Raw genomic sequence first — 11597 nt, forward strand, 5'->3', positions numbered from 1 at the left:
TCAAGCTGAATACTCCTGTTTTGTAGAGGATCTTTGTCACTGTTTCAAGCTGAATACTCCTGTTTTATAGAGGATCTTTGTCACTGTTTCAAGCTGAATACTCCTGTTTTATAGAGGATCTTTGTCACTGTTTCAAGCTGAATACTCCTGTTTTATAGAGGATCTTTGTCACTGTTTCAAGCTGAATACTCCTGTTTTATAGAGGATCTTTGTCACTGTTTCAAGCTGAATACTCCTGTTTTGTAGAGGATCTTTGTCACTGTTTCAAGCTGAATGGTCCTGTTTTGTAGAGGATCTTTGTCACTGTTTCAAGCTGAATACTCCTGTTTTATAGAGGATCTTTCTCACTGTTTCAAGCTGAATACTCCTGTTTTGTAGAGGATCTTTGTCACTGTTTCAAGCTGAATGGTCCTGTTTTATAGATGATCTTTGTCACTGTTTCAAGCTGAATACTCCTGTTTTGTAGAGGATCTTTGTCACTGTTTCAAGCTGAATACTCCTGTTTTATAGAGGATCTTTGTCACTGTTTCAAGCTGAATACTCCTGTTTTATAGAGGATCTTTGTCACTGTTTCAAGCTGAATACTCCTGTTTTATAGAGGATCTTTGTCACTGTTTCAAGCTGAATACTCCTGTTTTATAGAGGATCTTTGTCACTGTTTCAAGCTGAATGGTCCTGTTTTATAGATGATCTTTGTCACTGTTTCAAGCTGAATACTCCTGTTTTATAGAGGATCTTTGTCACTGTTTCAAGCTGAATACTCCTGTTTTATAGAGGATCTTTGTCACTGTTTCAAGCTGAATACTCCTGTTTTATAGAGGATCTTTGTCACTGTTTCAAGCTGAATACTCCTGTTTTATAGAGGATCTTTGTCACTGTTTCAAGCAGAATGGTCCTGTTTTATAGAGGATCTTTGTCACTGTTTCAAGCTGAATACTCCTGTTTTATAGATGATCTTTGTCACTGTTTCAAGCTGAATGGTCCTGTTTTATAGAGGATCTTTGTCACTGTTTCAAGCTGTATGCTTCTGTTTTGTAGAGGATCTTTGTCACTGTTTCAAGCTGAATGCTCCTGTTTTATAGAGGATCTTTGTCACTGTTTCAAGCTGAATACTCCTGTTTTATAGAGGATCTTTGTCACTGTTTCAAGCTGAATGCTCCTGTTTTATAGAGGATCTTTGTCACTGTTTCAAGCTGAATACTCCTGTTTTATAGAGGATCTTTGTCACTGTTTCAAGCTGAATACTCCTGTTTTGTAGAGGATCTTTGTCACTGTTTCAAGCTGAATGGTCCTGTTTTGTAGAGGATCTTTGTCACTGTTTCAAGCTGAATACTCCTGTTTTATAGAGGATCTTTGTCACTGTTTCAAGCAGAATGGTCCTGTTTTATAGAGGATCTTTGTCACTGTTTCAAGCTGAATACTCCTGTTTTATAGATGATCTTTGTCACTGTTTCAAGCTGAATGGTCCTGTTTTATAGAGGATCTTTGTCACTGTTTCAAGCTGTATGCTTCTGTTTTGTAGAGGATCTTTGTCACTGTTTCAAGCTGAATGGTCCTGTTTTATAGATGATCTTTGTCACTGTTTCAAGCTGAATACTCCTGTTTTATAGTTGATCTTTGTCACTGTTTCAAGCTGAATGCTCCTGTTTTATAGAGGATCTTTGTCACTGTTTCAAGCTGAATACTCCTGTTTTATAGAGGATCTTTGTCACTGTTTCAAGCTGAATACTCCTGTTTTATAGATGATCTTTGTCACTGTTTCAAGCTGAATGGTCCTGTTTTATAGAGGATCTTTGTCACTGTTTCAAGCTGTATGCTTCTGTTTTGTAGAGGATCTTTGTCACTGTTTCAAGCTGAATGCTCCTGTTTTATAGAGGATCTTTGTCACTGTTTCAAGCTGAATACTCCTGTTTTATAGATGATCTTTGTCACTGTTTCAAGCTGAATGCTCCTGTTTCGTAGAGGATCTTTGTCACTGTTTCAAGCTGAATGGTCCTGTTTTATAGAGGATCTTTGTCACTGTTTCAAGCTGAATACTCCTGTTTTGTAGAGGATCTTTGTCACTGTTTCAAGCAGAATGCTCCTGTTTTGTAGAGGATCTTTGTCACTGTTTCAAGCTGAATACTCCTGTTTTATAGAGGATCTTTGTCACTGTTTCAAGCTGAATACTCCTGTTTTGTAGAGGATCTTTGTCACTGTTTCAAGCTGTATGCTCCTGTTTTATAGAGGATCTTTGTCACTGTTTCAAGCTGAATGGTCCTGTTTTATAGAGGATCTTTGTCACTGTTTCAAGCTGAATACTCCTGTTTTATAGAGGATCTTTGTCACTGTTTCAAGCTGAATACTCCTGTTTTATAGAGGATCTTTGTCACTGTTTCAAGCTGAATACTCCTGTTTTATAGAGGATCTTTGTCACTGTTTCAAGCTGAATACTCCTGTTTTATAGATGATCTTTGTCACTGTTTCAAGCTGAATGGTCCTGTTTAATAGAGGATCTTTGTCACTGTTTCAAGCTGTATGCTTCTGTTTTATAGAGGATCTTTGTCACTGTTTCAAGCTGAATGCTCCTGTTTTGTAGAGGATCTTTGTCACTGTTTCAAGCTGAATGGTCCTGTTTTATAGAGGATCTTTGTCACTGTTTCAAGCTGAATACTCCTGTTTTGTAGAGGATCTTTGTCACTGTTTCAAGCTGTATGCTTCTGTTTTATAGAGGATCTTTGTCACTGTTTCAAGCTGAATGCTCCTGTTTTGTAGAGGATCTTTGTCACTGTTTCAAGCTGAATACTCCTGTTTTATAGATGATCTTTGTCACTGTTTCAAGCTGAATACTCCTGTTTTATAGATGATCTTTGTCACTGTTTCAAGCTGAATACTCCTGTTTTATAGATGATCTTTGTCACTGTTTCAAGCAGAATGCTCCTGTTTTATAGAGGATCTTTGTCACTGTTTCAAGCTGAATACTCCTGTTTTATAGATGATCTTTGTCACTGTTTCAAGCTGAATGGTCCTGTTTTATAGAGGATCTTTGTCACTGTTTCAAGCTGAATACTCCTGTTTTGTAGAAGATCTTTGTCACTGTTTCAAGCTGAATACTCCTGTTTTATAGATGATCTTTGTCACTGTTTCAAGCTGAATGGTCCTGTTTTATAGATGATCTTTGTCACTGTTTCAAGCTGAATACTCCTGTTTTATAGTTGATCTTTGTCACTGTTTCAAGCTGAATGCTCCTGTTTTATAGAGGATCTTTGTCACTGTTTCAAGCTGAATACTCCTGTTTTATAGAGAATCTTTGTCACTGTTTCAAGCTGTATGCTTCTGTTTTGTAGAGGATCTTTGTCACTGTTTCAAGCTGAATGCTCCTGTTTTATAGAGGATCTTTGTCACTGTTTCAAGCTGAATACTCCTGTTTTATAGATGATCTTTGTCACTGTTTCAAGCTGAATGCTCCTGTTTCGTAGAGGATCTTTGTCACTGTTTCAAGCTGAATGGTCCTGTTTTATAGAGGATCTTTGTCACTGTTTCAAGCTGAATACTCCTGTTTTATAGAGGATCTTTGTCACTGTTTCAAGCTGAATACTCCTGTTTTGTAGATGATCTTTGTCACTGTTTCAAGCTGAATACTCCTGTTTTATAGAGGATCTTTGTCACTGTTTCAAGCTGAATGGTCCTGTTTTATAGATGATCTTTGTCACTGTTTCAAGCTGAATGGTCCTGTTATATAGATGATCTTTGTCACTGTTTCAAGCTGAATACTCCTGTTTTATAGAGGATCTTTGTCACTGTTTCAAGCTGAATACTCCTGTTTTATAGAGGATCTTTGTCACTGTTTCAAGCTGAATACTCCTGTTTTATAGATGATCTTTGTCACTGTTTCAAGCTGAATGGTCCTGTTTTATAGAGGATCTTTGTCACTGTTTCAAGCTGAATACTCCTGTTTTATAGATGATCTTTGTCACTGTTTCAAGCTGAATGGTCCTGTTTTATAGAGGATCTTTGTCACTGTTTCAAGCTGAATGGTCCTGTTTTATAGAGGATCTTTGTCACTGTTTCAAGCTGAATACTCCTGTTTTATAGAGGATCTTTGTCACTGTTTCAAGCTGAATGGTCCTGTTTTATAGAGGATCTTTGTCACTGTTTCAAGCTGAATACTCCTGTTTTATAGAGGATCTTTGTCACTGTTTCAAGCTGAATGGTCCTGTTTTATAGAGGATCTTTGTCACTGTTTCAAGCTGAATACTCCTGTTTTATAGAGGATCTTTGTCACTGTTTCAAGCTGAATGGTCCTGTTTTATAGAGGATCTTTGTCACTGTTTCAAGCTGAATGGTCCTGTTTTATAGAGGATCTTTGTCACTGTTTCAAGCTGAATACTCCTGTTTTATAGAGGATCTTTGTCACTGTTTCAAGCTGAATACTCCTGTTTTATAGAGGATCTTTGTCACTGTTTCAAGCTGAATACTCCTGTTTTATAGAGGATCTTTGTCACTGTTTCAAGCTGAATACTCCTGTTTTATAGATGATCTTTGTCACTGTTTCAAGCTGAATGGTCCTGTTTAATAGAGGATCTTTGTCACTGTTTCAAGCTGTATGCTTCTGTTTTATAGAGGATCTTTGTCACTGTTTCAAGCTGAATGCTCCTGTTTTGTAGAGGATCTTTGTCACTGTTTCAAGCTGAATGGTCCTGTTTTATAGAGGATCTTTGTCACTGTTTCAAGCTGAATACTCCTGTTTTGTAGAGGATCTTTGTCACTGTTTCAAGCTGTATGCTTCTGTTTTATAGAGGATCTTTGTCACTGTTTCAAGCTGAATGCTCCTGTTTTGTAGAGGATCTTTGTCACTGTTTCAAGCTGAATACTCCTGTTTTATAGATGATCTTTGTCACTGTTTCAAGCTGAATACTCCTGTTTTATAGATGATCTTTGTCACTGTTTCAAGCTGAATACTCCTGTTTTATAGATGATCTTTGTCACTGTTTCAAGCAGAATGCTCCTGTTTTATAGAGGATCTTTGTCACTGTTTCAAGCTGAATACTCCTGTTTTATAGATGATCTTTGTCACTGTTTCAAGCTGAATGGTCCTGTTTTATAGAGGATCTTTGTCACTGTTTCAAGCTGAATACTCCTGTTTTGTAGAAGATCTTTGTCACTGTTTCAAGCTGAATACTCCTGTTTTATAGATGATCTTTGTCACTGTTTCAAGCTGAATGCTCCTGTTTTATAGAGGATCTTTGTCACTGTTTCAAGCTGAATACTCCTGTTTTATAGAGAATCTTTGTCACTGTTTCAAGCTGTATGCTTCTGTTTTGTAGAGGATCTTTGTCACTGTTTCAAGCTGAATGCTCCTGTTTTATAGAGGATCTTTGTCACTGTTTCAAGCTGAATACTCCTGTTTTATAGATGATCTTTGTCACTGTTTCAAGCTGAATGCTCCTGTTTCGTAGAGGATCTTTGTCACTGTTTCAAGCTGAATGGTCCTGTTTTATAGAGGATCTTTGTCACTGTTTCAAGCTGAATACTCCTGTTTTATAGAGGATCTTTGTCACTGTTTCAAGCTGAATACTCCTGTTTTGTAGATGATCTTTGTCACTGTTTCAAGCTGAATACTCCTGTTTTATAGAGGATCTTTGTCACTGTTTCAAGCTGAATGGTCCTGTTTTATAGATGATCTTTGTCACTGTTTCAAGCTGAATGGTCCTGTTATATAGATGATCTTTGTCACTGTTTCAAGCTGAATACTCCTGTTTTATAGAGGATCTTTGTCACTGTTTCAAGCTGAATACTCCTGTTTTATAGAGGATCTTTGTCACTGTTTCAAGCTGAATACTCCTGTTTTATAGATGATCTTTGTCACTGTTTCAAGCTGAATGGTCCTGTTTTATAGAGGATCTTTGTCACTGTTTCAAGCTGAATACTCCTGTTTTATAGATGATCTTTGTCACTGTTTCAAGCTGAATGGTCCTGTTTTATAGAGGATCTTTGTCACTGTTTCAAGCTGTATGCTTCTGTTTTGTAGAGGATCTTTGTCACTGTTTCAAGCTGAATACTCCTGTTTTATAGAGGATCTTTGTCACTGTTTCAAGCTGAATGGTCCTGTTTTATAGATGATCTTTGTCACTGTTTCAAGCTGAATACTCCTGTTTTATAGAGGATCTTTGTCACTGTTTCAAGCTGAATGGTCCTGTTTTATAGAGGATCTTTGTCACTGTTTCAAGCTGAATGGTCCTGTTTTATAGAGGATCTTTGTCACTGTTTCAAGCTGAATACTCCTGTTTTATAAAGGATCTTTGTCACTGTTTCAAGCTGAATACTCCTGTTTTATAGAGGATCTTTGTCACTGTTTCAAGCTGAATACTCCTGTTTTATAGATGATCTTTGTCACTGTTTCAAGCTGTATGCTCCTGTTTTATAGAGGATCTTTGTCACTGTTTCAAGCTGAATACTCCTGTTTTATAGAGGATCTTTGTCACTGTTTCAAGCTGAATACTCCTGTTTTATAGAGGATCTTTGTCACTGTTTCAAGCTGAATACTCCTGTTTTATAGATGATCTTTGTCACTGTTTCAAGCTGAATACTCCTGTTTTATAGAGGATCTTTGTCACTGTTTCAAACTGAATACTCCTGTTTTATAGATGATCTTTGTCACTGTTTCAAGCTGAATACTCCTGTTTTATAGAGGATCTTTGTCACTGTTTCAAGCTGAATACTCCTGTTTTATAGAGGATCTTTGTCACTGTTTCAAGCTGAATACTCCTGTTTTATAGAGGATCTTTGTCACTGTTTCAAGCTGAATACTCCTGTTTTATAGAGGATCTTTGTCACTGTTTCAAGCTGAATACTCCTGTTTTATAGAGGATCTTTGTCACTGTTTCAAGCTGAATACTCCTGTTTTATAGAGGATCTTTGTCACTGTTTCAAGCTGAATGGTCCTGTTTTATAGAGGATCTTTGTCACTGTTTCAAGCTGTATGCTTCTGTTTTGTAGAGGATCTTTGTCACTGTTTCAAGCTGAATGCTCCTGTTTTGTAGAGGATCTTTGTCACTGTTTCAAGCTGAATGCTCCTGTTTTATAGATGATCTTTGTCATTGTTTCAAGCTGAATGGTCCTGTTTTATAGATGATCTTTGTCACTGTTTCAAGCTGAATACTCCTGTTTTATAGTTGATCTTTGTCACTGTTTCAAGCTGAATACTCCTGTTTTATAGAGGATCTTTGTCACTGTTTCAAGCTGAATACTCCTGTTTTATAGAGGATCTTTGTCACTGTTTCAAGCTGAATGGTCCTGTTTTATAGATGATCTTTGTCACTGTTTCAAGCTGAATGGTCCTGTTTTGTAGAGGATCTTTGTCACTGTTTCAAGCTGAATACTCCTGTTTTATAGAGGATCTTTGTCACTGTTTCAAGCTGAATGGTCCTGTTTTATAGAGGATCTTTGTCACTGTTTCAAGCTGAATACTCCTGTTTTGTAGAGGATTTTTGTCACTGTTTCAAGCTGAATACTCCTGTTTTATAGAGGATCTTTGTCACTGTTTCAAGCAGAATACTCCTGTTTTATAGAGGATCTTTGTCACTGTTTCAAGCTGAATGGTCCTGTTTTATAGAGGATCTTTGTCACTGTTTCAAGCTGTATGCTTCTGTTTTGTAGAGGATCTTTGTCACTGTTTCAAGCTGAATACTCCTGTTTTATAGATGATCTTTGTCACTGTTTCAAGCTGAATGGTCCTGTTTTATAGATGATCTTTGTCACTGTTTCAAGCTGAATACTCCTGTTTTATAGATGATCTTTGTCACTGTTTCAAGCAGAATGCTCCTGTTTTATAGAGGATCTTTGTCACTGTTTCAAGCTGAATGGTCCTGTTTTATAGATGATCTTTGTCACTGTTTCAAGCTGAATACTCCTGTTTTATAGAGGATCTTTGTCACTGTTTCAAGCTGTATGCTTCTGTTTTGTAGAGGATCTTTGTCACTGTTTCAAGCTGAATACTCCTGTTTTGTAGAGGATCTTTGTCACTGTTTTAAGCAGAATGCTCCTGTTTTATAGAGGATCTTTGTCACTGTTTCAAGCAGAATGCTCCTGTTTTATAGAGGATCTTTGTCACTGTTTCAAGCTGAATACTCCTGTTTTATAGAGGATCTTTGTCACTGTTTCAAGCTGAATACTCCTGTTTTATAGAGGATCTTTGTCACTGTTTCAAGCAGAATGCTGAGCTGTATTTGAAAGGTCATGTCACAGTCACCAACAAACTTGCGCTAACATTAGCAAACTTCCTTCCTCGCCCGCGTGTCATGTGACCTACGGCGGCCTAGCATGGACGGACATGTCAGCGTAGACACGCCTCCAGCCAATGGAAACACCGCACAGGACATTCCAGCCAATCCAGCTTCTAATTGGCTGGCCACTGAGTTTCAGCCCGCCTCCAATGTCTGCTCTCATACATCAGATTATTATTACTATTTTATTGTTGTTGTTATTATTATTATTATCAGTACGATTATTGTTATATTATTATTATTACTATATTGTTTAGAATTTTTTTTGTTATTTTTATTGTTACCATTTTTATTATTATTACTATTATTTTTATTGTTGATATTAATATTATTGTTTTTGTTATTATTATTAGTAGTAGTATTATTCTCAGTATTAGTACTAGTATTATTTTTATCAGAGCATCTTTGATGTTTGTGTAGGTTTTTAAAACCTGTCATGTAAAAGATTGTTTCAAAGTTATTGGTTGAAAATGTTGTTTAATATTGTAAAAAGCAGTCTAATGTTTCATAATAATCCACATTGTCCCCAGTTTTTGGAACAATGAGTGTCTTGACTCCTCCTCTTCTTCTTCAAGACTTAAGTCCGTCTTTGGTGGAGCCCTCCACCCCCCAAAGCGTCTCGGCCCCGAAGGCAGAAGCCACGCCCACGCCGTCCCAGCCCTCGGAGGCGGAGTCCGAGGAGGAAGACGAGGTGGCGCCGGCCAAGCCCAAACGCAGTAAGTGTGGCGCCGGCGACGCTCGGCGGTGCGGCTGAAAGCAGCAGTTCCTGTTTCCAGGACCGAGAGGCACGCGCGAGTCGGAGCTGGTGGCCGTCCTGCAGCGGATCCACTCGGCCGACCTGAGACACCACCGGGTGGACGAGGCGCAGCAGGAGCGCGTCCTGCGCCTGCAGGAGATGCAGCTCCAGCAGCGCTCGGAACACTTCCAGCTGGCCTTGGAGGAGATGCGTCTGGCCAGAGAGATGGAGGTCTCCCTGCGGAGGGAGCAGCTGGACGCCACCAACACCTTCAACCAGGCCTTCTTGGGCATGGTGGGACAGCTGCTGCAGCGCCCGGGCCAGCAGTGAACCTGCAGGGACCAGCAGGGGGCAGCACTGCACTGCAGGAGCCAGCAGGGGGCAGCACTGCACTGCAGGAGCCAGCAGGGGGCAGCACTGCACTGCAGGAGCCAGCAGGGGGCAGCACTGCACTGCAGGAGCCAGCAGGGGGCAGCACTGCACTGCAGTGTCAGAGGAAGATGCTGATGGTCCCAAGATGTCTTGTTGTATATATTTGTACGGAACTTTTCTACACTTTGGAATTGATCAGACGTTAAACACGTGACTCTCAGTGGAAAAATACTTTTTTAAAGTCAATGAGGATTTTTATTATTTTAACCTTTATTGATCTTTTGCTGGCCTTTTTGTTTGTTTTCACTGGATACACAATCAATGACATCCATGACAACGATGCTGTTACAGAAAGGATGGTGTCATCAAAGTCCTGCCAGTCGTGTGTTTTCATATTAAAACTTAATGCTCAAGTCAAGTCGTTTACAGTTTGTCCACACACGTGACCACCAGAGGGCAGCAAAGTCGAGGTCAGTCGTGCGGCGAGCTCGCTGTCAAAGGTGGTAGCAAACATGGCGTCCTATAGTCGTGGAAGGCGCTTTTGACCAATCAAAGATGTTTTAACCACAGGCTCTATCAATCAATCAATCAATGTTTACTTATATAGCCCTAAATCACTAGTGTCTCAAAGGGCTGCACAAATCACAACACAAACCACTACCACATCCTCGGTAGGCCCACATAAGGACAAGGAAAAACTCACACCCAGTGGGACTCAAGTAAAGGACTGTTCAAAAGCCCCTCAAAGTGACCACAGGGCGCCATGTTTGCTAGCAACTTTGAAACCAAGTCAGCCATACTCTCTCTAGACACAGCTCTGGTGACCTTAGTCCACTAAAGGGTGAAGGTGTGTCCACTAAAGGGTGAAGGTGTGTCCACTAGAGGGTGAAGGTGTGTCCACTAGAGGGTGACACTGTGTAGTGAAGGTGTGTCCACTAGAGGGTGACACTGTGTAGTGAAGGTGTGTCCACTAGAGGGTGAAGGTGTGTCCACTAGAGGGTGAAGGTGTGTCCACTAGAGGGTGAAGGTGTGTCCACTAGAGGGTGAAGGTGTGTCCACTAGAGGGTGAAGGTGTGTCCACTAGAGGGTGACACTGTGTAGTGAAGGTGTGTCCACTAGAGGGTGACACTGTGTAGTGAAGGTGTGTCCACTAGAGGGTGAAGGTGTGTCCACTAGAGGGTGAAGGTGTGTCCACTAGAGGGTGAAGGTGTGTCCACTAGAGGGTGACACTGTGTAGTGAAGGTGTGTCCACTAGAGGGTGAAGGTGTGTAGTGAAGGTGTGTCCACTAGAGGGTGAAGGTGTGTAGTGAAGGTGTGTCCACTAGAGGGTGAAGGTGTGTAGTGAAGGTGTGTCCACTAGAGGGTGAAGGTGTGTCCACTAGAGGGTGAAGGTGTGTCCACTAGAGGGTGAAGGTGTGTCCACTAGAGGGTGAAGGTGTGTCCACTAGAGGGTGAAGGCGTGTCCACTAGAGGGTGACACTGTGTAGTGAAGGTGTGTCCACTAGAGGGTGAAGGTGTGTAGTGAAGGTGTGTCCACTAGAGGGTGAAGGTGTGTCCACTAGAGGGTGAAGGTGTGTCCACTAGAGGGTGAAGGTGTGTAGTGAAGGTGTGTCCACTAGAGGGTGAAGGTGTGTCCACTAGAGGGTGAAGGTGTGTCCACTAGAGGGTGAAGGTGTGTCCACTAGAGGGTGAAGGTGTGTCCACTAGAGGGTGAAGGCGTGTCCACTAGAGGGTGGCACTGTGTAGTGAAGGTGTGTCCACTAGAGGGTGAAGGTGTGTAGTGAAGGTGTGTCCACTAGAGGGTGAAGGTGTGTCCACTAGAGGGTGAAGGTGTGTCCACTAGAGGGTGAAGGTGTGTCCACTAGAGGGTGAAGGCGTGTCCACTAGAGGGTGACACTGTGTAGTGAAGGTGTGTCCACTAGAGGGTGAAGGTGTGTAGTGAAGGTGTGTCCACTAGAGGGTGAAGGTGTGTAGTGAAGGTGTGTCCACTAGAGGGTGACACTGTGTAGTGAAGGTGTGTCCACTAGAGGGTGACACTGTGTAGTGAAGGTGTGTCCACTAGAGGGTGACACTGTGTAGTGAAGGTGTGTCCACTAGAGGGTGAAGGTGTGTCCACTAGAGGGTGAAGGTGTGTCCACTAGAGGGTGAAGGTGTGTCCACTAGAGGGTGACACTGTGTAGTGAAGGTGTGTCCACTAGAGGGTGACACTGTGTAGTGAAGGTGTG

At 40.8% G+C, this 11597-nt stretch overlaps 1 protein-coding gene across 1 annotated transcript in view; it reads left to right on the top strand.

Annotated features, from left to right (window-relative positions):
• LOC133564085 (uncharacterized) overlaps positions 1-9790 on the top strand; it is a 40208-nt gene extending 30418 nt beyond the window's left edge. Inside the window, exons 2-3 of the mRNA XM_061918176.1 lie at positions 8840-8980; positions 9041-9790. Of these exons, the coding sequence (XP_061774160.1) occupies positions 8840-8980; positions 9041-9330 (431 nt within the window). The 3' untranslated portion in view covers positions 9331-9790. The remainder of the gene's footprint in view (positions 1-8839; positions 8981-9040) is intronic.
• The last annotated feature ends 1807 nt before the right edge of the window (positions 9791-11597 follow it).

Source organism: Nerophis ophidion, linkage group LG13 (assembly GCF_033978795.1).
Source record: "Nerophis ophidion isolate RoL-2023_Sa linkage group LG13, RoL_Noph_v1.0, whole genome shotgun sequence".
Classification (NCBI taxonomy): domain Eukaryota; kingdom Metazoa; phylum Chordata; class Actinopteri; order Syngnathiformes; family Syngnathidae; genus Nerophis; species Nerophis ophidion.